The following is a 26,893-nucleotide window of genomic DNA, read 5'->3' as shown; positions in this document are numbered from 1 at the left end:
ATAAGACTCATGAATCACTGAACTCTACCTCTGAAACTAATAATACATTATATGTTAATTATGTTAATCATATGTTAATTAATTGAATTTAAATTAAAAAATAATAATAAAAAAGGTGTGCAGATATCTGGGCAGATTGTGGTCCAGGTGGAGCTGACAGCACAGAACAAAGAAGCAGGAAGCGATGAATTGTGGGTATTAGGAAGCGTAGGAAGCTGGTATACCTGAAACAGGGTCAGCAAAAGGTAGAGGAAGAGATGAGAATAAGTGGGTAAGGGAGGAGTAAACCATGTAGAACATTGCAAGTCAGGACAACAGTTTACAACTTTTGTAGCAGTTTCTATTGTTATTAAGCATATTTTATAAAATAGTAATATTGTTAATTTTGATTTTTTTGTTTTTAAGTGATTGTTTCTTCCCATTTTCAATGACGTGGTTTAACTTTCACCTCACCTTACCCACCATCGACACACATTTCACCCCTCCCCTTTTCCCAACATAGTTATATTATAATTTTATTTATATCAACATCAATGATTCCATTACTATAACCATGTAAATGCTATTCACAGTTGATCTGTATAGTATACATTCTCTTTATCATTTGATTTCTATGAAGGTTCTGCTACTCTGGCGGTTCTCAGTGTGTGGTGCCTGGGTTCTAAGGGTCCCCAGGATCCTTTTAGGGGGCCCACAAATTCAAAACTGCTTTCACAATAATACCAAGACACTCTTTGCCTTTTTCTTTTCTTTTTTATGATTTATTCATTTATTTGAGAGAGAGGGAGAGGGAGAGAATCCCAAACAGACACTGCACTGGGTGTGGAGTCTGACGTGGGGCTAGATCCTGCTTGTGTGCTCGCTCACTCTCTCTCTGTGTCAAATAAATAAATAAAATCTTAAAAAAACAAAAAAGCAGTGTGGCATTGAACTTTACTAAAAGTCACTGTGTTATTCTTCACTGCAAAGCATTCTCAGTACAAAACAACAAGAACAAAAAGCACGGCACAAAGCCAGTTTCACATAAAATGGCATTAATGAATCAGTAAAAATTGTTAATTGTACTAAATTTCAAACCTTGACTACCAGTCCTTTTAGTACCGTGTATGATAAAATAGGAAGTACAGATAAAGCACCTCTGCTGTCTGCTGAAGTACTATGGTTGTCTCAGGAAAAACCACTTTGCAATAGAGTTATAAACTGAATGAGCTACTTATTTCATGGAGCAATATCTTTACTTGACAGAGTAAATTACAAATATGCACTCCCCTTGGGTATTTAGAAGATACCTTCTTGAAACTGAAGTGACTTGGCCCCTTCAAAGAAACCATTTGACAGTATTTGTTGTCAATGATAAAATTTGAGTTTTTAAATGAAAATTAGAATTTTGGAAAACTTGTGTATGCCACCACAAGCTTCATTTACTTCCCAATACTTAAAGACTTTTTTGATGAGATTGGAGGATACTGATATGCATGAATGTGACTTTTTGATATTTTATAAATAAAGTGTTTAACATTTGGAAGATCTGTATAACTCAACTGATATTTTCCAGATGATCAAAGTGTGATATTACAAAGTTGTGCAGAGTACAAGATCCATTCAAAGTACAAGATAGACCAATGGATTTTAATGTAAAAGAACATGAAAAATTTATTAATATGGTTTCAAATTTGACATTTCAACTAACTTCTAAGATAATCCTGCTGCCATATTTTTGTAGTATCAAAGAACATACAGAATTATCTAAAAGGATTATCAAAGGACTCCTCCCTTTTCCAATTACATGTGTGAGTGGAACCTGGTTTTCTTCATATATTTCAACCAAACAACATACCATAATACATTAAATATAGAAACATTAAATATAGAGACATGAGAATCCAGGTTCTATTTAGCCAGGTATTCAAGAAATCTGTAAAAAATGTAAAACAGTGCTATTCTCCTCACTAGATTTTATTTGGTTTTAGAAAATGGATTTGCTCCTAAAATACATTATTTATGTTAATAGGTTATGGGTATAATCTTGCCATTTAAAAATAAATGAATAAAATTTAAAAATAGCACTCTACATTTCCATATTTGTATATTTTGAATTTTTTATAAAGAAAAGTTTTTTGGGATAGTCAATAATTTTTAAGAATGTATAGAGGTCTTGAGCACAAGAAATATTTGGGACCCACTGTGCTACAGGATACCTAGGGATGATTGCCCCTCTTCATAGCCCTTCAGCCCTTTCCTTCCATCCACTGAGAACTCAGTGCAAGAAATGTTGGCTCTCTTTTGATGATGCACAAAGGAAGGGGTACTTTAAGGTTCTTTAGGTATAAGAGGAACTTTTTGATTGTTAAGAAACCTGAAAATGGTTTGTGAATTGAGCAAATCATGACACAAGTCCCCGTCACTCTTGGCAATCACAGCTCCAGGTATTCTATATGGCTTCATATGGATCAAACACCCAGGACACAGGTGTGTGTGGACTCCAGGGCTGAAGCAAAGCAGGAATTTGAACCAATGTGCCAGAATTTTTTTTAACCTTTAATTATCCTTTAACTTTTTAAAAATATCTTTCTGTAGTATATTATAATTCAGAAGCAATTTTCTTATCAGCATGTTTTCCTTCTTATTTTTTCAAATACTTGAGTGATGATAAAGGGAACTTGGGTACATGGCATGGAAAGTTTTTTTCTAGAATAAGTAGTGAAGCTAGCATTTTGAGTTAATTAACGTATTTGTTTTCTTTTGGAAATTGGGGAATTAAATTTGGGCCCACACTTATTTGTTTTCTTTTGGAAATTGGGGAATTAAATTTGGGCCCACACTTATCATAAAATTGTGGTCAAACAATATCTATGAAGCTCTAACTTCAACCATTTGCTGAAAAGCAACTTGCCAAATGAAGACCACATTTTGTAAAGGGCAAATTTTTCTTAATGTTTTGCCAGAGAACTAAATTACTTTGTGATAGTTATCTATTCTCACATACTCAGTGCTGTTAACAGTGACATTATACCCACAGTATCTGAATACAATCCCTGTTCCACCTTAGTAATTTAATTCAAATATCTGTCTTCTTTGTAAACTTCAAACATTCAGTTATGGTAAAAAAAAATTCTATTATCTGAAAATCTTTTGAAGTGTTCCAGAAAAGTCTAGAATGCAGGTAAAGTGGTATGTTTTCTGTATGGAAGGAGTGAGATTGAAGCTATCTTAATAATTATTATTACATGATTAGATAACATTTTTAAAAGTCCTCACCAGCTTTCATTGTGGGACAGTAGACAACTGAAGGGAATTTTCCATATTACTTTAGCAGTTCAAGGTCCAATAAGTCTACTTATAGATGTATTTTCAAGTAAATATTGGCAAATTTTTCATTTTGTACAATGTTCTTTTTCTAAAGAATAAGTGATCCTTGTACTTCTTTTAGAAATAATGGACCAAACTCTGAGGTCATTAAAACAGGATATTGCTGCATACTTTGCAAATGTTCCATTGTGTGTGGAGAACCTAGGGTTAACCACTGCACTGGAGAAGCTTTTCTAGAATGTTCCCAGACTTGAAATGGTAGGCAAGGTGAGGCTCAGGCTCAGGGTTAGGAAAGGTTTGGAGATTGCTGTTAAGACCCTGCTGAGTGTCAAAGCTCTGCAGAGGAGAAAGTCAAATTAGGCCAGGCCCAATTCAGCAGGAGCTGACTTTAGGTAAAAAATAGTCATTTACTGAACGCTATTACTTTATGTTCGAAAAACCGATTTGAGAAGCCAGATTCAGCTTGGAATTAAAGGGAGAAAAGACCTTTTATAGATAAGGCAAAATAAATAAGTGACTATACCTCACAAGAGTTTGTGTATCTTCTTACCAACCAATATTAGTGATATATTTCACTTCAAATTCTTCCCATTGACATCCCAAAATACCCTTTTAGTTTTACTGATTACATCAGGAAATGAGTCTCCAAGCTGATAATCTACTTTTTAATAACTTGGCCTTAATTGCTTTTGTTATCCTAGTGAGAAAAGAAAAAGATTTCTTTATTCTCAGAAAAAGGAGTAAATTATTGCTGCTGGTGTGTTTTTGTACTGGGCCAGGTCGATCTTACTGTATATTTCAATACCTCTTACACTCCCTGGAGAAAGAAAGCATTTTTATATGACATTTCCTATCATATTATGTAACTAGGTTTTGTTACCAAAACAGCAATGGACTCCATCCTGTATTCTGTGATGTGGTATGCAATGATGGACAGAAAATGCTAACTTTCTTCTCTTTTCTTTCAATAGAGTTTGGGAACATTCATGATTTCACTTTCATTAAAAACAAAAATTTGCCTTCTTTGTCATAGATTAATTGACTATATAATCATGGGTTTATTTCTGGGATCTCTATTCTGTTCCATTGATCTATGTGTCTATTTTTGTGCCAGTAATATACTGTTATGATTACTACAGCTTTGCAGTATATCTTGAAATCTGGTATTGTGATACCTCCAGTTTTGTTCTTCTTTCTCAGGGCTGCTTGGCTATTCAGGGTTTTCTGTGTTTCCATATAAATTTTAGTATTATTTGTTCTGGTTTTGTGAAAAATGCTATTGGTATTTTGATAGAGGTTGTACTGAATCTGTACATTAATTTGGGTGATACGGACATCTTAACAGTATTTATTCTTCCAGTCCATGAGCATGGAATATCTTTCCATTTTTGTCATCTTTAGTTTCTTTCATCAGTGTTTTATAGTTTTCAGAGTATAGGTCTTTCACCTCTTTGGTTAAGTTTATTTTTTTTTAAGATTTTTATTTATTTGAAAGAGAGAGAGACAGAGAGAGAGCACAAGCCGGGGGAGCAGCAGGTAGAGGGAGAAGCAGACTCCTTGCTCAGCAGGGAGCCTGATGTGGGGCTCCATCCCAGGGTCCTGGGATCATGACCTGAGCCGAAGGCAGACACTTAACCAACTGAGCCACCCTGGTGGCCCACCCCCAGATATTTTATTCCTTGTGGTGCAGTTATAAATGAGATTGTTTTCTTAATTTCTGTTTCTGCTACTTCATTATTACTGTATAGAAACGTTATTGATTTCTGGGTATTTTGTATCCTACAAATTTCCTTAATTCATTTATTACTTCTAGTAGTTTTTTGGTGGAGTCTTTAGGATTTTCTATGTATGGTATCATGTTGTCTGCAAATAGTGATAGTTTAACCTCTTTTTACCAATATGGATGCCTATTATTTCTTTTTCTTGACTGATTGCTGTGGCTAGGACTTACAGTACTATGTTGAATAAACATGGTGAGAGTGGACGTCCTTGTCTTGTTCCTCCTCTTAGAAGAAAAGCTCTCAGTTTTTCACCATTGAGTATGATGTTAGCTGTTGGTTTTTCATATATGGCCTTTATTAAGTTGAGGTATATTTCTTCTAATCCCACTTTAAGGGTTGTTGTCATGAATGGATGTTGAATCTTGTCAAATGCTTTTTCTGCATCTACTGAGATTATCATATGATTTTTCCTTTGTTTTGTTGATGTGGTATATATAATGGGACAGATGGTAGTTATACTTGTGAACATAGCATAATGTATAAACTTGTCAAATCACTAAGTTGTATACCTGTACTAATGTAACATTGTATTTAACTATACTCAAATTTAAAACAAACTCAATTTGCTAAAAATGTTGTTAAAGCAGAAAATGTTGTAAATTTTCAAAGGCTTCCTTAACAAATAGTAAAATGAGGCATGAACTTCTCCCCTCAGACAGAAGCATGGAACACTTTTATATCATTTACAAGGCATGGGCTGGTAATAAGGTGGCATCCACGAAGAGGGATTCATGTTCCAGAAACTTTTGCCATGAAATACATGGCTTCTTTACAGACATATATTTTCCCAACATTATCTTCATGTATTTTGCTAATATGAATAATCCCAGTATTCTACATTTTCTGAGTCAAAATCTTTCATTGGAATCACAGATTCTTTAGGTTAGCGTAGACCTCAAGACATCAGATTCAACACTCTCTCCTTCAGGTAGTAAGATTATTAATAGTCCTACTTTGCTGTCCTACTTCCTATACAACTAGAAAAATAATTATATCCATGGACAAATGCCTCCTCCTGCTTTTTCTCTTCTTCTTTTCTTCTCCTCTGCCACATTTTCTAATCCAATAGATTCTCATCTCTTAACCATAAGTAATCAGGACAGTTGTTCCTTTGGACCTCTGGGAATAGTTAGCATTTGTTTTTACCACCAGTCAATACCTGAAGCTGAATGAACCCTTGAAGATAAAGAATGTTACTCTTAATCTTTATCAGTACTTTGGTAAAATATAAATATGGGTTTTAAGCAGATTAAAAAACAGCATTAGTTTCTCTAGTTAACAATATTTCTGTGGTACCATAAATATATTTCCCCCATGATTTTATACCATTTACTGGAGATCCAACTTTCCCTAGACACATAGGTAAAAAATCTGTATTGGAAAAAAAAAATTAAGCTTCATTGTTCATAGCAACAACTGGAACACAACTGGAAAACTCCTGGAAACCAGTCTTTACAAAGTACCCTGTAGCTGAATAACCCTGTTGGTCTCTCCATATCTCATCTGCATCTTATCTACTATTCTTTCCCTTTCAAAGTCTGCCATGCCCTGCCATTTACTCAACTTAAAATGCTTCTTGGCCTTTCTTTTTTGCACAGTGTTTCCCCCAAGTAATAGATGCTTTATAATCCCCATGAGTCTTAAATGCTTCTGGCTAGCAGAGAAGCACACATTTGTTTCCTTGTCTGCCAAGTTGCTTTTTACATATGCCTTTTGTATTTCTCTCAGTTTACCTATCAGTTCTCATTTTCATTCTTTCTCCCTTTCACCTTCTCCCTGACCCTCTTTCTCTCTGCTCCCCCATCCACCAACTGCTAAAAATAATGATCATGTTTTTAATCTATTTATTGCTGAAAAAAAGTGATCACCATACAGAGTAGTAAATTGATATTCATTCTCTAATTTATATTTTTGAACACTTCTTTTCCACTTGACTTTTTATAAATTTTTTTATCAGCAGAAAAACTTTGACGTGTAGAAATTTGAAATACCTGGGCTTATATAAGTGTAAATTGAAACTTAGGAAAAAGGGAGTCATTTCTAAATGGCTTCAATTTCTGCATATGTGGTTGTGAGTAAGAAGTAGAATGGATTGCTCAGCCTCCTTTGCCCTCAACATAGCAAGGATTTCTGGGGCAGCACTTGCTTGACCAGAAGGTATATGAATATATACAATTTTGCCAGAATATGATGCAGAACTAGGCAGATGCCTGTAAATGCCTACTAGATTTTCTTAGATGAATAAAGGAAGCAAGATTTCTTCTAACAAAATAATTTTCAAAGATTTTTCTTTCTGAGTGTCAAACGATAAATCCTGAAAAATATCTACCATGCTAGAATTATAACATTGGAAGTTAATTATACTAATTAAAAGAGGGTCAGGAAGGTCTCTGCACAGCTGTGGTGAAGTGAAGCATTTGAAATTGTGGACAAGGGATAGCATCCGGCTATATAAACACATGGTTGTCATAATGTCGATGTCAACAGAAAAGATGTGCAACTTCAGCTCTGAGATGTCCCAGAAAACATGTCGGGTAAACACAGGCAGAGGGTCTCTGCTTGGGTTCCTCAGAAATCTGAATACAATGTGGTTATTAACAATTTCTTGCCTATTCCACAAAAGCACTTATAGAATTATTTTAAAAAATATACAAAACCATCTCTAGGATATGATTCTCTTCTGATACCTATCATAAAAATGATTCAGAAGAAAGACCACAACCCTAATTACAATTCGAGTGTTTTTAAAAGCCTAATAAGGTTTTTCATTAGATCAATGATGTTGATCAAAGAAACTGTGCTGATGACAAATGCCTGGTTCCTGTTCAGGAGGCCATAGAATGGATTTCTGTGAAGGGCTCTCTATTTGCTGCCAAACTTGGCAGGCATAGAGGTCATTTTGGACTGTTCCTCTGTGCTTTTTGGTGGCAAAAGAAAAGCACTCAGCCCAAACTGAGCGTGGTGTTCCATCCCAAGCTCCACTCTATGTCATTCAGGCTCAGTACAGTTTCATATGCACCTTCATGTTTCCTTCTTTAAGGTAGTTTGGCAAATGAGCTTCCCAGCAAATGAGGACCGAGAGCAGTAAAAAAGTGCTATGATAGTATGATAGTAATTGGGGAGCTTCAATACAAAGCCTGGTTAAGTGGCAGGCTATAGCTTCCCACCTCCCCATGAGGAAAAGTGGGTCCAGTGGTCACCTGTCTGATGAATGATCAAGAATGAGATTGTGCAAATAAAGTGCTCTATCCCAAATCTCCCATCAAATGGGCCATTTGATATGGCTTATCTGTCTGGAGGTTGGGTCCAAGGAACACTGGAAGTCAAAAGGAAATGGATAGTAGACAGAAAGCTGACTACACTCCCAAATCCTGTTTTAAAACAGAGCAAAGAAAAGTCCTCAGTAGAACAGCTTCATGGTGGAGCTTATCTGTTCAGAGTGATTTTGGGGAAGGGTGGGAGCTGAATCTGTCTTCTGAAGTGATAAGATGGCTGGATTCTGAGGGAGGAGGAGGCCCTGCCATGAATTCGCTCCATTCTTGATTCTGCTTTCCTGATCCTTGGGTCACTGGGAAAGTTAGGCAGCAAAAGGTCACTTCCTTCCAATGCTCAATTTCCCTCTGCTCCCATGAAAGGGAAAATGGGAAAAGAGCCACCATGTAAAAGCCCTGGACCATTCCCAGGCCCTCCATCCAGGCTCAGACATGAGAATCACTGAGAATGTATTTAGCACTTCTTATTTAAAGACATTAGATGGTCAGAATTTGTACTGAAATATATCTAAAGCTATTCAAATTAGTTTGGTTATATAATTCAAATGACAACTATGCATTATAAATCTGTAATGATAGGAAATTATATGTGTAAATATACCTGGCCAATCTGACATTTGTATCATCACAATTATTAATCCGGCCCTGGGTTAATGCTGAAGAAAATTATTGGCATAATTATTTTAAGAACAACATGCTACTCCTCCCATAATTAGAAATATTAGTTCCTAGACATTTTGTCCAAAATTCATGACAGTTTGCTATGGGGAAAATGTCATAAGTCTGGGCTTCCTGGGCCACTAATCAAGAGAATTTATAAGTTTTGGACACACAGCTAATCTTCCTTTGATAGTTGTTATGCTCTTTTTCACTTTGACGGGAATTCTATGAGAGGATAAAAACATAAATCCTCAGACTATTTGTAGCTTTTATTTACCTTTATGATTCTCTGGCTAATGATGCTTATATATAACCTATGTCTTAATTTTACCTTGAGAGTCAAAATTCATGGTAATTGTCTCTCCAAAGCTCAGAGAATTTACAGTGGGACAAAACCAGTCTGTGTCCTAGCTCCTTCTTCACATTAATGACTTGATACCACTTCCTTACCATCTCTCCTCCCCAACTTACAGAACAGAAAGACATAATTAATCTCCTGTAGTACCCCCTCATAATATGACTTTATGGTCATGAAATAATATGGCCGTAAGTGATATGTCAACCTCTGAAGTGATCATTATCTGCAAGCATGACTTTCAATGCACAATTTCAAAGCCCTAATTGCAATTTTCTGGTAAATATATAATTGACTCATTAATACTAATTTGTTACCTTGGGTTATATTTTGAAGCCAGTTTATCCTGTAAGAATCACTGGAAAATTAAATCACTTCAAAGTTAGATTTTCCATACATACCAAACTTTAGAAAATACTTTAATGAACATAATATGGTTCAATAATCAGTTGATAATATTCTCTAAACAAAAGTCATCTTTTTGATGCCCCATGATGTAGAACTTTGGGATCTCAGCCTCTCATATGTCCTTGTGTTGAACCAAACCTAACTCTGTGTTCTGAGCAAGTTCTTGGTGGTTCTTCTTCAGTACTATTCTGTGTGAGGGGGAGTGGTCCTCTGGATGCCCATCCTTCTCTCCTTCATCCTACAGATCTGCCCTTATATCATCCCAAATACTTGCCAGCGAGTTTAACCTTGAACTTTCTACTGCCAAAAAAACTATTCAGTTTTCAGCAGAATTATTCAGAGCTTAGACTGGGCCTAAACTGTGGGGATGAATCTTGGCTTTGCCATTTACTGCCTTGTGTGAAATTGGCAAAGTTATGGACCTCAGTTTCTTTATTTGTAAAATGGAAATAATGATAGAACTTGCTTTATAGGCTAATTCTGAGAATTAAATGAATATTTATAAATATTTATAAAGTTTCATAAGCACTCAGAAAAGCTTAAAATTATTACCAAAACCTCTGTTTTGAGAAATCATATTCATGGGTAATTTCTTGAAGTACAATGTTCTCCTTTTCTTTTCTTTCTTTCTTTTTTTTATTCAGCCAGATCATGGGATAGCTTTGTACTTAAGCACAGTGTTTTGACTCTTGAAAAAATGTTTTTGGTGATTGTATTTGGGTATTAAGTATTTACTTGTATTAGGGTTCTCCAAAGCAGAACCAATAGGATGTATGTGTATATGTGTGTGTATGTGTGTGTGTGTGTGTGTACACATAGATTTAAGGAATTGAGTCATGTGATTGTGGGTCTGGCAAGCCTGAAATCTGGAGGGCAGGCTAGCAGCTGAAGACCCATTGAAAAGTTGATGTTGCAGCTCTAGTCTGAAGATAGTATGGAGGAAGAATTTCTTCTTCCTTGGGGAACGTCAGACTTTTCCTCTGAAGGCCTCATTTTGTGAGGCTCACCACCCACATTACGGAGTGTAATCTGCTTTACTCAAAGTCTACTGAGTTAAATGTTAATCTCACCTACAAAATACTTCACAATGACACCTACATTGGTGTTTGACCAATATCTGATACTGTGGTCTAAAATCAAGTTGAGATATAAATTAACCATCACATTACAGTTCAACAAAGGACATAAGAAATACCTTTGTTGAGCTCAGAGGTTTTATAAGGATGTTGTTGATAAAGAATTCTATATGTAATTCAGCATGAGGTTTTGTGAGAGGCACTTCTTGGTCTTCTGCTTCTGTAGAGGAAACGTTGGCTTTTATCTTACGCACACTACAAACTATGTAACTAATTGCAGTTTCTATGTGTACATTAGTTATTGGGAAGCTCAGAGCCATCATTTGGCACAGCTCCAGACAGGAGTCTAGGACCTTGAGGCATACATTTCAGGTACTAAATTAGTCTCTGTGTCACCTGGATTGTCTTTGTTCATTTTAAGTAATTTATTTATTAATTTATTTATATCAGTGTCTTTTCCAAATATTCCCATTACATGCTCTTTCTTTTCCTTATAAATCTATCAAGTTTTTGTAATTGTTTGTTGGTCTGTATGTCTCCAAAGATGCTAAGTCCCTTGAAAATAGGGACCAAATTTTGTTTGCTGTTGAATCATCACCTCCTAATACAATATCTAGATGGTGACTGGTTCTAAATAAGTATTTGTTGAATACTGTATATATTTTTATAAACACCTTGACTCTACTTCAGAATAAAGCACAATATACTTACTACCTAAAATTATTTTCCCAGTGTCTATATAAAATACTCTGAATTTTAGAAATGAAATTCCAGATTTGAGAGAAAAAGAGATACTAGGTAATGCTAGGCATTCATCTGGAAAGTTGACAAAACTCTGAACTGGTTAAAAGAATAGGAATTGAAATTCTGACCTTCAATTCCAATCTTTGTGACTCTTTTCTTTGGTTGAAAACTACTTATTAAAAGCGAGCTGGCCCTCTTACTGGAGTTTCGTGGTTTTGGTGAGGAGGAAGTTGTACTCAAAAGACACCCCTCAAAAGCCTTTTACTCCTTTTATATAGGTGGTTGCTATCAGAAGAATCATTTTCACCATGAACTATTTGTCTTTATATAAGAAAAGCTAGATGTATCTGGCCAGGTGTTTTGAGGTGATTCTAGGGGGTTAAACTCATAGATGCATCTTATCAATTTAGCTGGTTTTCAGGTGTTAATCTATTAGTTTACCTGTGACCAAGAAGGTCAAAATATTCCCCTCAGCTTAACTTCAGACAGTTGGCTTCTTCACTCTAGGCCCCTGGCCTCTGTGACTAGCAAGTTGTATGGTATGAACGTACAGGCAGGAATCCAAACCAAGAGAGGATTGGTAAACTCAGATTAAAGAAAATTAAATGTTCTCTAGCTTAGAATATTTACCATTTTCACTTTGGAATTATTTTTTTTTTAAAGCTTTTATTTATTTATTTGAGAGAGAGAATGAGATAGAGCATGAGAGGGGGGAGGGTCAGAGGGAGAAGCAGACTCCCCGCCGAGCAGGGAGCCCGATGTGGGACCCGATCCTGGGACTCCAGGATCATGACCTGAGCCGAAGGCAGTTGCTTAACCAACTGAGCCACCCAGGCGCCCGGAATTATTTTTGTTTAAAGAGTTATAGCTTTGTTGGGGCACCTGGGTGGCTCAGTTGGTTGAGCATTTGACTCCGTTTTGGCTCAGGTCATGATCTCAGGGTCCTGCGATTGAGCCCTGCATGAGATTCCGTGCTCAGTGGGAATCTGCTTGAGGATTTTTTCTCTCTCTCCTTGCTCACATGCTCTCTCTCAGATGAATAGATAAATCTTAAAAAAAAAAAAAAAGAGGCATAGCTATTGTTTAAATATTAGAAAAATCCTTTCTATTAATCACTGCTGGCTGAACATTAATTTTTGAAAAAGTCTTCTCATTCCAGTAGGCTTAGTTTCTTCCCCTATGACAGTGTTGAATTTTACCTGAGCCCTATGCCCTTGGAAAACAGCAATAGTCAGGAAATCCCCGCACCCTTTCGAGTTCTAGGAAACAACTTACTGGAAAGGAACCACCCTTCTGACCTTGGATAAGACTCTCAGGTGAACCTCTTGTATACTTATGACAAAGTCAGACACAGACCCTTGAAATTCCTATCCTTTGTCTCAGAAATTCTTAAGTGAATGGTTTGTCCCCACTGACCAATCTGAACAAAATACTTGCTAACTTAACTTCACCAAACTTCAGTTAGGTGTCTTGCTTTCCCCAGGCCTCTGAACTCTGGCCCATCCTTGAGTTTAAACAAGTATTGGGAGATTAGCTAAGCACTGGGAGGTTGAACAATCTCCCCTAACCATCTCTCCCAGAGTTGGCTGGCTACAAAGACACTTCCTGTTCAACCACTCGCTCAGACCTTTGCTCACCTCACTCTCCCACACCCGATTCTTTCTAGTCTTGTTGACTCTTCCCTATGAAAGAAAAGCCCTTTCTGCCTGGCATCTGGGATGCTTGTAGATTTTATAGTTGGAGGTTTCTTCCTATTGCAATAGTCCTTTTGCCCCATTGCTATAGTTTTTTCAAATGAAGTCTCTCCTTACCTACGTCTGGATTTTTTTGACCCCTGAATATAATTGCCGTTTTCATTGGCTGACAAAATTTCTTCTATCTCTAACATTAGAGTTCTCAGTTCTGCTGTTACTACCCCAGCTATGAATTGAACTATAGAAGTGTGTCAGGGGAAGATGATTTTGTTATCATAGAAAACTTTGTGCAGATTGACATGCTGGAGACATATTTCTTTTCATATTCTTCAATGAAGTAATATAAATTTGTAGAATTTAATGAATTGATTTTGACATAGATAACAAAAAAACCTAAAATTAGTAAACATTTTCTAAGAAGCTGAGAATGATTTAAAATTTGCAATCTAAACTTTCTGAAGCAGTGATTTACTGACTGCAACTTTTTAAAATTGTGGCTGTATGTTTTTAGTGTCTGAAGCCAATCTGAAAATTCAGGTTGGCCTCTCTCTTCTGTCTCCTGTTGCATATGTGCCAAGTAATCACAAAACTAGTGAAACAGCAATTACATTTGAAGAGGATTTGAAAGGTAAAGTGGTGCAAATAGAATCACACAATGCACAACAGACCAAATCTATTTAAGATCACTTGCTATTTTGATCAGCCATGCTTTTCTGCTACAATTAGCTACTGTCTTCACCACCCCCATGGCAGCTGAAGATGCATGTTTTCAGTTTTATGCCTCTACTACTAGGCTGAAAAACATCTCCATGGAATTTGTGGTTATTTGATTTGGGGACTTAATAAGCTAGAAGGAACAGTAGAAACTTCATGGTATCATGGGAATGACCCCAGAGTAGAAGTAAGAGGATGGGGGCTCTAATATTGGGTCTGTCATTTACTTATGGTGATCTTAGATTGCTTAACCTCTTCTGAGTCTCCATTTCTTTAGGATAATTCCTGCCTCATGTGGTAATCTTGAGGGCAAAAAGACAATATAGGGTAATAAGAGCTTATAATATTTAAATATTATTATTACTTTCACATTGGTATTTTCCATCTTTAGTAGACTGTGAGCTCCCTAAAACAGAGGCCCTATATTCTCCTAACAAGTAAATACGTAATAGTTATTCAATAAACACTTTTGAATGTGTGACTTGCTGTGAATGCATGACTATAAGCAATACTAAAATAAATTCCACGAATAATTCAACAAACATTTATTGTGTGAACAGTATTGTGCTAGGTCCCTTAAGAGATACAAAAATGGATCAGACATGAATCCTGCCCTCCAGGCACTTACAGTCCACCAGAGGATATCAGAAATGTGTATAAATAACAAGGTAGAAGGTTTTTTTAAAAGTCCTAAGAGAGGTACAGAAGCATTGCCATAAGAGTTCACAGGAGAAATTACTTCTAGCTTGGAAAATCATGAAAAACTTCATGAAGATGAAATACGAGGTGGACCTTGAAGCATAGATGAAATTTAGATGTGGGGGGAGAGGAAGGACTACCAGTCCAAGGGCACAAAGTTCTTGGCAGGTTGTGAGTGCAGTGGGCTCAGAGAGAGCTGCCCAGGACTGTTTGTTAGAGGGGATGGCTGCAAGTCAGCTTTGGCAGAGTACGAGTATGTTCATGTGCAGAGGAAACTTGTTAAGAAGTGGACTAAAATGAGAGCTTCTCTGAAATTATGATTCCTTGGTACTTATTGACCTGCCTGCATTGTTTTCCTTATAGATTAAAAAACAATTGAAAAGCACCACTACAACTTGGCATCCCTCTTAGAGTAGCAAAAATGTTACCCCCTAACAAGCATTTTCAAGTATGCAATTTCTGCTTAGCTTTCATATAATAATCGATATTTACTAGAACTAGAGAAAAATAGTGAAAAAAATAGAAGATTTTATTTTATGGCAGTGACTATTGTAGTTTTACAAGAAATATTAGTCTAATATATTGAATTTGGTTTTTAAACATAGAATTTGTTTTCAAATATATGCTTATTGAGGGTTTTTTTTTTTCCAGTCAAGATTTTACAGTTTGAAATGGTAAACTGCCTACATGGTTTTCATTCACGCTGTAGGTCACTGAGATGGAGCTAAGCATCTGTATATATATGTATATATATATACACATACATATGTAGCTGTATATATATATATTCACACATATACATACATATATGCATATGTATGTACTTAGATACATGGATATTGAAAGAGAGAGAAATTTACTCAATATTCCTATCACCAGAAAGTCATCTTATAAATTTAATAAACATTTAATATTACAATTACATTATAATTAGCATGAAATTTATTCTATAGAAAAATCACTCCTTAGTTATGTTATATTCTGATGTTGCTTTTATTTTTAAAATCTGGTTAAAAATATATTTTTAACATCTTTACATTGAGAACATTATAAGTATCTGACAGTTCAGCCTGAGCTGGGCGGTTTTTAAGGCTCTAGCTTCGTGGTGCACTTGAGCGAGCATTGAAGCACCTTTGTTTCTGCCTGGACTCATGGCCTGCAGGGCTGGGTCCCCCAGGTCATGGGTAGCCGGAGCCAGCTCACTTGAGTTTCTGACAGACCACACAAGACCATGCAGCTTAGGTTTAACAACAAAACTAATTTAAATAAACATTCTAGGAGTTTTGAAGACCCTAATCTCCTTTCCACTCCCTATACTTCCCTTAGATTGAAAGATGCAATCGTATCATCCATTAAAAGGATGACAAAATTGCTGAAATCCTTTGCACCGTGTTTCCTTTAATGAGGCTTTGAGAAAGTAGGAGCCATCACCGGTGTGGCTTTCCACTACAGAGGGCACTAGGGACCAGCTCACCTCAGACTTCCCACTTTTCACACCAGAGAGAAAGCATCTACCAAATAATACATCCACTCCCCTTTTCCTTCTGCTACAGAATATACAGAGAAGATTTTTTTAAAAAATCCTGAATAAAGTTCATTTTTTTATATGCTATGAAGAACTATAGAAGAAGTTTTGTGAAACATGCAATGGACTGCATTACTTATAATAAATAAACATTTTCCCTGTATTATTTTTTGTATGGCAACTTACTGTTTTCTACTAGTAGTTGTCTTTTTGCCACAAGATAGAAAAAAACCCAAAAATTTATGTAAGACTATGATGGCAGATTTCTGACAAGCCCCATTTACACGTTACATTGTTCCAAAGGATGCTTGAGTAGAAAATACAGAAGCACTATACAAACCTACTATTACATTTGAGAAATCATTAGCCTCAAAGGAGTAATAACGGTATGCTATTAAAACTGTGAATACATTTTCAGTATCTGTATTGAAAAAAAAAACTTAATATGTAAATTTCTGTTCAACAAATCCAAAATAAAATGCACTAAAAAACTGATATGTAGACAAAAGTTTATTTACACCATACAACATTTTAAATATTTTATACACAGTTGCAGCAGAGAAAGCTACTCAGAGCTTTCTAGAGAAAACTGCAATAATAAAGATGTGAAATATATTATTCATATAAAAGTGAGATTATTACTTTATTGCATTTAAAGCAATGAAGAATGTAGCTCAACAAACATTCATTTAATGACAAAAACTTTGCTTTTATATTATAAAGTAAAAAGTGTAGTAATGGCCAAACAGACTGTTATAAACTTTAAAAACTGCATAAATATATACATTGTGCTTCATGGTGAAGTTTTTTGAAAACTAAACCATATGAAGCGGTTACAACATGAATCGTTGCTTGAGGTTTATCTATAAAGATTACCTTACAAATCCATTCCACGGATACTTACAACACAGGATGGTCAGAACTGTACACCTGGTCCTCTCTCCACTAGCCTGACTAGTGAGAAGTTACCATATGCAAACACCACTGACATTTGGCACATGAAGGTCCTGACATAGGATAGTCACATGGTCCAGATAGAAATGTCAGGCTTCCCAAGTCTTAAGTGTCAGTGCAATAAATTGTTTTATATCCACCTCAGTCCATTTTGATTTTGCTAAACTTCTGTTTGAAAGTCACCCTCTTGCACATCCAGAGGCAAATTCAGACACTTCTCCCATTCTGCTGGCCTCAGTTCCAAAGCATCCTTTGCCTCTGTATCTAAGACATTGATTGTGGTGTAATGTTGGTATTCACTGGGGTTTTTGAAAGTGTCCCATGGATTCTTGTTTGGTGCTGGGTTTTCCTGTTGAGAAGAGAGGGGAAGAGAGTCATTATTTGATGATGAGGATTACTGCTTGTTAAAGTTCCCAGGAAGAGAGCATGTTTGTGACCTTAATCGAGTTTATATGATTCAGAGATGATTTGAAATTGTGGCCAGCTGCAGGAAATGGTTTTGATTTTAGTTTTCTTTCATTGAACAAACTGATGAACACCTTCTTTATGTTATCCTAAAGTTTTCCAGCAATCAAAGGAATTGAATAATTTATGGAAGGCAAAGTAGATGATGTTTTGTTTTGGGTATCTTGTGAAATGTCTGTATAGCTATCTCAGGTAGAAAGGAGTGTTCCTGCTAAGATAAATGTAGAAAATTGAAGTATTTTGGCAGAATCTTTGGTGAGATAAAATTTGAAGGTATGTAATGGGGCATGTTATGTAATAATAAAAACGGTCCCCAAACGGGCCATATTTCATAAAACTGAATTTCATTAACTTTGCTTAGTTTTTAAGAAATTATCCTTTTTAGAACATTACGCAAGGGACATAGTAGCATTTTAATCTATTTTTTCCCTGCTGTATATTCCCAACAATTTTCTACGTATTTGGGCCGCACATTAACCTAGCAAAAATCATTCTTCCCTTCAAAGAGCACAGCTTTTTGGAAAATATATCTAGCAATATAAGGTTTTAAAGTATGTTTACCGGCCAGCATTCCTTATATTCCTTAGTATATACCCTCTTACTACTTGAGATTTAAGATCTGCCTAGTTATTATTCCACCCAGACCTTCCATGTTGTAGGGGCTCAATAAATGTGAGTAGACATTATTCAAAGTTTCTATAGCCTGATACTTTGCTAAGATTTAGCAGTGAACTTAATTTATTTTAAAAAGTGTTTAAAGATTTCTGTAAAATGAGGGAATTTGAATGGAATAGACTATGCTGAGTAACATCAAAGAACAAGAAGGAAATCATGACTAAATTCTCCTTAGAACAAATTAAACTAAAACACTTAAACAACTATAATTGCTGAATGTGTCCTTTATCTCTTCCCCTTCACCCTAAATTCTAGCCTTCAACTGCTTATAATTAATTAGTTGGGGAAATGTAAAACAGGTACTGCAATTATTATCTGGGTTCCATTGAAAATAATAAAAATCACTCTCAAGTATAGATAAAAAGAGACAACCTATAGAAATACATACCATACTAGAAATTAAATTGTTAAAATCCTCAATACGTTAGATGTTTTTAACACTTATTAGCCTTAATCATGAGGATATACAAGAAAACAATAGCTAAAAGTTAAGACGTGATAAGATTTTAACCTTTAGGATATATGCAGGGGATTAATTCTGATTTAGTCTAATATCCTAAAGTCTTATGAGCTATATAGTCTTGTAACTCTTCCCCGCCTTCCTTGCTCCCTTTGACTAATATTTATCAGCTGCTCTGTGTTGGGCATATTAGGCACTAGGGAGGATAAAGTGATGAATCAAAGATGAAAAGCCAACATGGTTCACTAGGAAGTGTAAGATTTAAAGCCTGATATATACAGGTCCAAATTCCAGTTGCTCCATTTTATATGAACGTAACTGAGCAATTTACTTGATTTCTATGAACCTCAACTTTAATATTTGCAAAACAGAGAACTATGCTTTGTATTGTGGGCCAAAGGAACTGGCAAAATATGCAGATTACCTACATTATGGGGTTGCAAAAATAAAGTTACGGGGCCTAGCATAACACCTAGTATTTAATAAATGGTCACTATGTAGTAATCATACTTATTATGAAGGTGTTTATAGTTAAATGAAGGTTTAAATATATAGTTATATCTGTGTCTATAATCTAGGAAAAGTGCTGATGGGGGTACAGACAAGGGTGGAGATAAGGCTTCCTTTTATGGAAGGCATATAAACCTTTCTGAGAAAAGTGATGTTAGAATAGTCATAGAAGAATGAGCTTGGTCATAAAGACGTGTGATTGGAGGCTGGGTGGCTGAACAGGCAGGCATACTGAGAAGTAAAAATCCAGAGAGCATGCAGATGGGACAAGTCTGAGAAAAGTAACCAGTTTATTTTAGTTGGAGTGAAAAAGAATAAATAGGCAGAAGGTGAATTGAAAGCCAGATCATAAGGGACATTGTATGCCAGGCCACTCAATTTGGAATTTATTTTGTAGGCAATGGGGAATGGTTGAAGATTTCAGGGCACTACAGTGACCTGAATCATTAATCACTGATTCAAAGGTTCACTGGTGTGAATTCTGCATCAAGCTATGGAGAGGATTTATCCATCTTAGACAAAGGCTGTGTGTCTTAAAGGAGCTTTCTGGGAATCCTTAGTCTGAAAAAGTTGAATTAGTTCAGTCCTAAAAGGATTCAGGACATGTAAATTATTTGTTCATTTGCTTTGAAAATAGGAGTTTCATTATGTTTGGAACAGATGTGATTTTCAATTTATATTTTGAAGATCAAGCATCATGGATCCATGAACTAAAATGGCCAATTTTAAACTTCATCAGAATGTCTAGATCCTAATTTCACAGTATTACTGCTAGTATATGACTGACTGAATTTCTGAGAGGTTATATAATTAATAAGGTTGGCTTTCTTGTTCATCTTCTCTGGCCTCCCATGGTATTCCCAGCAGTACTGTGGTTCTTGCCCTTGTCCATAAATGTCTGGACACCCTTTAGGTCTGAGGCCCATGCTTCTTTAGTGATAAAGAACTACTGCACCTAGCAGTAGAACTCAGCCAAACAGAGTACCACATACACACACAAAAAACCAAAAAGTGAAAATTTAAGGGACCTATAGGACAACATTGAGTAAAACAATATTTAGGGGTCCCAGAAGGAGAGAGAAAGGGACAGAAAACTTACTTGAAAAAACAATGGCTGAAAATTCCTGGACCTGAAGAAGGAAACAGACCTATGGGTTGAGGGAGCATAGAGCTTTCTAAATAAGATATACCCAGAGAGATCCACACCAAGACACATTATAATTAAAATGTCAAAAGTTAAAGAGAAAATCTTAAAAGCAGCAGGAAAAAAAAAAAAAAAAAAAAAACACAACAAAAAAACACAAAACTTGTTAGGTTTAAGGGAACCTCCGTAAGTGTATCAGCAGATTCTTCAGCAGAAACTTCAGGTTAGAAGGGAGTGGCATGATGTATTCAAAGCGCTAAAAGCAGAAATCCCAACGAAGAATATAAAAGTAGGAAAAATAATGACTACAACAAATAGTTATGGGATACACAAATTAAAAGATGTGAAATGTGACATCAAAAACATCAAATGTGGGGGGGGATTAAAATGTAGAGTTTTAGAATGTGTGCAAACTTGCTATCAACTTAATATAGATTGGCATTTATGTAGGCTGAGATATATAAGCTTCATGATCACAACAATGTTAAGACCTATAGTAAATACATAAAAGTAAAGCAAAGCATCAAACCACAAGGGAAGAGAGCAAGAGAAGATAGAGAGTGGCTGGAGAGTTTAAAAAAAAAAAAGACACATATATATGCTGCCTATAAGAGACTCACCTCAGTTGTAAAGACACACACAGACTAAAACTGAAGGGATGATAACAGATGTTTCATACAAATGTAAACCAAGAGAAAGCTGGGTAGCTATACTTCAGTCAGACGAAACAGACTTTAAAACAAAGACTAATAGAAGACAATGAGCATTACGTAATGATAAAGGGATCAACCCAGCAAGAAGATATAAATTTGTAATTATGCACCCAATCTAGAAGCATATAAATGAATAAAGCATATATTAGCAGATGTAAAGGGAGAAATCGATAATGATACAATTACACTAGGGGGCTGTAATACCTCACTTACATCAAAGATAGATCATGCAGACAGAAAGTCGAACATTAGCCTTAAATGATACATTAAACCAGATGGATTTAATAGATATATGTCAAGACCACAGCTAACATTATACTCAGGGGTGAAAAGCTGAAAGCTTTTCCCCTAAGATCAAGACAAAGATGCCCACTCTTGCCACTTATATTCAATATAGTATTGGAAGTCCCAGCTGAAGCAATTAGGCAAGAAAAGGAAATAAATGAAAAAAAAAATAGTAAAACTGTCCTATTTGTAAAGGACATAATTTTATGGGTAAAAAACCCTAAACACTCCTCCAAAAAATTGTTACAACCAATAAATTCAGTTAAGTTGCAGGATACAAAATCAATATACAAAAATCTTTTGTGTTGTGTCTAACAACAAACTATCAGAGAAATCAAGAAAACAATTTCATTTCCAATTATACCAAAAGGAATTTAGTATGTAGGAGTAAATTTAACCAACAAGGTAAAAGACTTATACATTAAAAACTACAAGAAATTGGTGAGAGATAATGAAGAAGACACAAATAAATGGAAAGATATACCACGTTCATGGGCTGGAAGAATTAATATTGTTCAAATGTCATATTACCCAAAGCAATCTATAGATTTGATACAATCCCTATCAAAGTAGCAATGGCAATTTTCACAGAAATAGAACAATTCTAAAATTTATATGGAACCAAGAAAGATCCCAAATAGCCAAAGCAATCTGGAGTAAGAAGAACAAAGCTGAAGATATCATGCTCCCTGTTTTCAAACTGTATCACAAAGCTATAGTAATCAAAACAGTATAGTACTGGCATAAAAACAGACTAATGGAACAATAAAGAGCCCATCACCCAGTTACCCCATCCCCCCCCACCTCCCTTTCCAAGGGCACATGATGTGATGAGCACTGGGTATTATACTGAACTGATGAATCACTGAACATTGTATCAAAAACCAATGATGTACTATACCTAAGCTAATTGAATTAAAAAAAAAAAAAGGCCCAGAAATAAACCCGTGCATATATGGTATATAAATTTAAAACAAAGGAGGCAAATCAAAACCACAATGAAATATCTCACACCTGTGAAAATGGCTATTATCAAAAAGACAAGAAATAAAAAGTGTTGGCAAGGATGTGGAGGAAGAGGAACCCTTGTGCACTGTTGGTGGCAATGTAAACTGGTGCAGCCACTGTGGAAAACAGTATGGAGGTTTCTAAACTAAAAATAGAACTATCATATGATCCAGCAATTCCACTTCTGGGTATTTATCTGTAGAAAATTAAAATACTGATTTGAAAAGACATATGCACCCCTATGTTCACAGCAGCATTATTTACATGGCCAAGATATGGAAACAACCAAAGTGTATGATTGATGGACAAATAGATAAAGAAGATGTGGTATATAGATATACAATGGAATACTACTCAGTCATAAAAAAGAATGAAATTTTGCCTTTCTTGTGACAACATGTAGAGAGACAAGAGGTTATTAGCTTATTATGAAATAAGTCAAACACCATGTGATTTCACTTATATGTAGACTCTAAAAAACAAAACAAATGAAACAAAACAAAACTCAGAAGTGAAAAGAATAGATTAGTGGTTGCCAGCAGGGAGGGGGTTTTGTGGGGGGGGGGATGGTGAAATGGGAGAAGGAGGTTGAAAGATATACACTTCTAAGACAAGTCATGGGGATATAATATACAGAATGGGGACTATAGTCAACAATATTGTATATTACATAACTTTAGATACTGACAGGAGGAAACTAGATTAATTGGGTGATCATTTTGCAGCATATACAAATATCAAACCATAATTAATACTGTTATGTTAATTGTACCACAATAAAAAATTATAAATAAACTCAATATAAGCCAATATGCATGAAACTTCCAAAGATGCTAATTTAGTCTTAGGCTGTATATATAGAAATGGAATATTAGCTGAATATTAGAATTCAGGGCCACCTGGACCACTGCAAGGCCACCTGAGCATTTCCCATAGTTCATGGGTCTAGGAGCAGGCTAGCTGTTAATTCTGGACAGGTCTCTCTCTCCCTCCGTCCATCCTTTTCTCTTTTCCTCCTTCCCTCTATTCTGTCTTTCCTTCCTTCCTCCAACCTAGCAATACTGGGGACAAGGGAATGAGAATTTGTTTATTCTATATTCTAAAAGAGCAAGAATTTGGAGAAGCTCCTTGGGGGAAAGGGATCTTGATGGAGAAGAGTTCGTGAAACACAGTCGGAATAAGAGAATTCTTTCAAAACTGCCTTTTCTTTGTAGTGTGATTTAGATGTTGTCCTGCCTGGAAGCAGGGAAAATGGACTAAATGGTCTTTTGGGTTCCCTTTGATTCCCAAAATTCTACATAATTACCATGATTTGCAGTGCTAGGCAGGTGTTTTGAGTTAGTAGCCAGAAAAAAAAGGAAAAGACTTTGAGATTTTTGTTTTGAAAATGTCTTTCTCTATCCAATCATGCGATTTTTCATTATGACTGAATTAAGGATAATGAACTCACTCACATGTTCATTATTAATCGAAACTGAATAAGGAACTCTTTTCTGTTCTCAGATATTTAGGACAATAGTCAAGCAGCAATGACAACTCTATCCTTCCCACTCCTAACCTCCCAAATGATAAATATTTATAAATCTTTTCTAGAAAAGGCGCGCTGCTGCAGAGATGTGGTGTAATTAGGAGGCTATTTTGGTTGTCAGGAAATGGAGATACAGATATTTGTGCCATTAATGATTTAATACCCAGACCATACAAGGGGAAATTACAATCATATTATAGCAGTCAGCCAGCTGTATCTGTTGCATAAGACTTTCAGATTTGTAAACATAACTCTATCCTTTTTTTTTTTTTTAAACAAATGAAGTTTCTTCAATTTTTTCAATGTTAGCTTTCAGTATTCCAAAATGAGTAGCTAATGTGTTTAGGTCTAACCTCAATGGTGCAATTCTCATTTGCCTGGTGAACTAAAAATTGACGGGCCAGTATTAGGAGGGGTGGATAAGAAAGAACCACTCACTACATAGAAGTGTCTTCTATTTGCCCAGCATTGTATTGATGATAACAAATAATGCATGATTCTCGCTGTAAGGAGGAAAATAGGTTGATATACACGTGAATTATTTACAGGCCAATTAAGAGTTAAGGTCTATTGTGTTTCTTATAATCTTCCTTTAACAAACACAGACTGAACTACCAGAAACATTCTATAAATCAAGAGCAGCTACATACTGATAAAGTACCATGACCAGCACTGTACTAGTACTGAGAGGAGGACAGGGAAAAACAAAGGTACCTAAAATCTTGGTCTTGATAAACTGATGTTACTAATCAGGAAGCTGGGACTTAGACTCACAACACACATATCCAAGGCTCATGAGAGTTAGAAGGTGATCAGAACCCCAGACGTTGGGAGGAGGGGGAGGGGGAGGGCTGCAAGGGTTTAAGGCAAAACAAGGGGACCGTATTTGGAGTGAGGAACAGTTGAGTCAGATGGCAGTCCCAGCTCTATCTCTCATAGCTAGTCTCAGCTTCTTAACCTGTCATGTGCCCTACCTGCTTTGGAAAGTGTTATGAGAATCAAAGGAAGCATTTATTAATTACTGTTTTCTTTGTTCAAATTAGGAAAAATTGAGGTTTAGAAACCCGAGCTGGGTAACTTGCTCAAGATCAGATAGATCTTGGTTGAGTTTTGTATTCCTGATCCAGGGCCCTCACAAATAATTATGTAGCCTTCTCTGGAGCTACGCCTGCGTCATGTACATGGTAACTGCATACTATCATTTGATGGATTCCTATGCTAGGACTGTAGTAGTGTGAATGAATGAGAAGCAAATGGTCCAGTGAATAATCAAAGCCTCCAATGTTGAGGTTTCCCAAACTCTTGGGAAAAGAGTGTTTCCTAAAACTCTTCTCATAAAATAAATGAGTCTCCTGGAGACAAAAACCTAACACTTCAGTTTCAGGTAATAGAGCATACATTCAAATGTATATATGTATGTATATATATGTTTATAAATATGCATACTATAAAGAAATATATAATTATATTTTATGACCTTAAAATGTCATTCAAATGAAAATGGAAAAATTTAGTCATCTATTTAGGTATTTGAATTAATTGACTTTTAATGATGATGAAGGGGCCGGGTGAACCTAATACATTTTTGATATATAACTAATTCCAATTAAAGCTTATAACTAAAAAAAAAAAAAAAAAAAAAAAAAAAAAAAAAAAAAAAGCTTATAACTGAGAACATTTAAAACATGAATAAAAATGCTTAAAGAGTCTATCATTCCTAATTTGTTTCTTGGTATATTCCAAATACACTGCGGACCATTATTTGTTTTTTTCTATGTATGCCACTTCTGTGTTCACAAGACAATGAAAAGCTCCTGGAGGGTAAGGATAATGGCTGATGACACACATCATTAGTGCGGTGCCAGGCACTGACGAAGCAACGCAGACTTACCATACTGCTTGTATTTGGTATATCCCGAAATCTGTCCAAAGTTTGAAATTTCTGATTCAGCTCCTGAAACAGTTCCATATGCCTCTTCCTTGTATGCATGACCTTCTGCAGAAGAGAATAGAACGGCTCTCATTTCTAATTTGATTTATACATTTTACAAAAAGGTTTAATTTTTCACTTTAATAAGGAAAATCAAGTTTGGCAGGAACCAGGAAGTCCCAAAAGACACCCCAAATGCAAATAAGCTGCATCTAATCCTTGTTTCATAGTCAGCACTTCTTGAACATGAAGAATTGGCTTTATTTCCACTTACCAGATTACCAAAAAAGTAGTTTTCTCTTGTGGGTGCATTAAAAATGTAGCAGTCATTCCTGTGTAAGATTTTCATCATTCAAAGTTAAAGTTGTTTTACAAAAAATGTTATAATATAAAAAAATGTTTAAAAACTTGGACTTGTAAAGCACCCAAGTCTCTCAATGTTTGTCATGGGAAATATTACTTTTTTTATGTTTTATTTCCATAACACTAAAATCCTATCCGGCTGTACTAAAGGGGGAGCAAACGCTCAGGCACTACCATTTAAGGCTGACTCAAAGCACTAAAGTGTCTGAAATATATGTGAGATCTAGAATCTTACCCTTTCCATGAATAATGATTGAGTTTTGCAGAAGGAAAATCTGACCCATAGGTTTCATATATTTATTTACGAGATGGTACAGAATCTTAACAATTAGGGCTCAGAGCATAAATGTGTGTGGTTGATGAGCTTCTCAAATCACTGATACAAATATATTAACACTCTTCATCCTTGGTTACATCCTTTCCGCCCAACTTCATCATAACTCAACAAACAGAGTTCTAAATAAAAATGGCCTCAGGGTAGGTATCATGGGCTGAATCTTTTTCTATTACAGAACGTGTAACAGAGAAGATAATAAATCCCCTGTATTTACAAGTGTTATTTTAAAGGAGAAAACACCTTCCTCAGTTTTGATTTTTTAATTGTCAAAAATCAATATTTCA

The 26,893-nt window shown here is 35.6% G+C and overlaps 1 protein-coding gene and 1 long non-coding RNA gene across 4 annotated transcripts in view; one reads left to right on the top strand and one right to left on the bottom strand.

Annotated features, from left to right (window-relative positions):
* LOC129045514 (uncharacterized) overlaps positions 1-26,893 on the top strand; it is a 206,067-nt gene that overhangs the window by 173,270 nt on the left and 5,904 nt on the right. The gene's annotated exons all lie outside the window — the stretch shown is intronic.
* Positions 16,735-26,893, bottom strand: part of ADGRB3 (adhesion G protein-coupled receptor B3) — a 707,437-nt gene continuing 697,278 nt past the window's right edge. Inside the window, exons 31-32 of the mRNA XM_045867061.3 lie at positions 25,871-25,975; positions 16,735-17,540 (exon numbers count right to left, since the gene is read on the bottom strand). Of these exons, the coding sequence (XP_045723017.2) occupies positions 17,352-17,540; positions 25,871-25,975 (294 nt within the window). The 3' untranslated portion in view covers positions 16,735-17,351. The remainder of the gene's footprint in view (positions 17,541-25,870; positions 25,976-26,893) is intronic.

The sequence above is a fragment of the Mirounga angustirostris genome, unplaced genomic scaffold (assembly GCF_029215605.1).
Source record: "Mirounga angustirostris isolate CCGP_5_RB_7025 unplaced genomic scaffold, mMirAng1.0.hap1 SCAF_8, whole genome shotgun sequence".
NCBI lineage: Eukaryota > Metazoa > Chordata > Mammalia > Carnivora > Phocidae > Mirounga > Mirounga angustirostris.
Note: the sequence above shows the minus strand (reverse complement) of the source record. Positions and strands in the feature narration are given on the sequence as shown.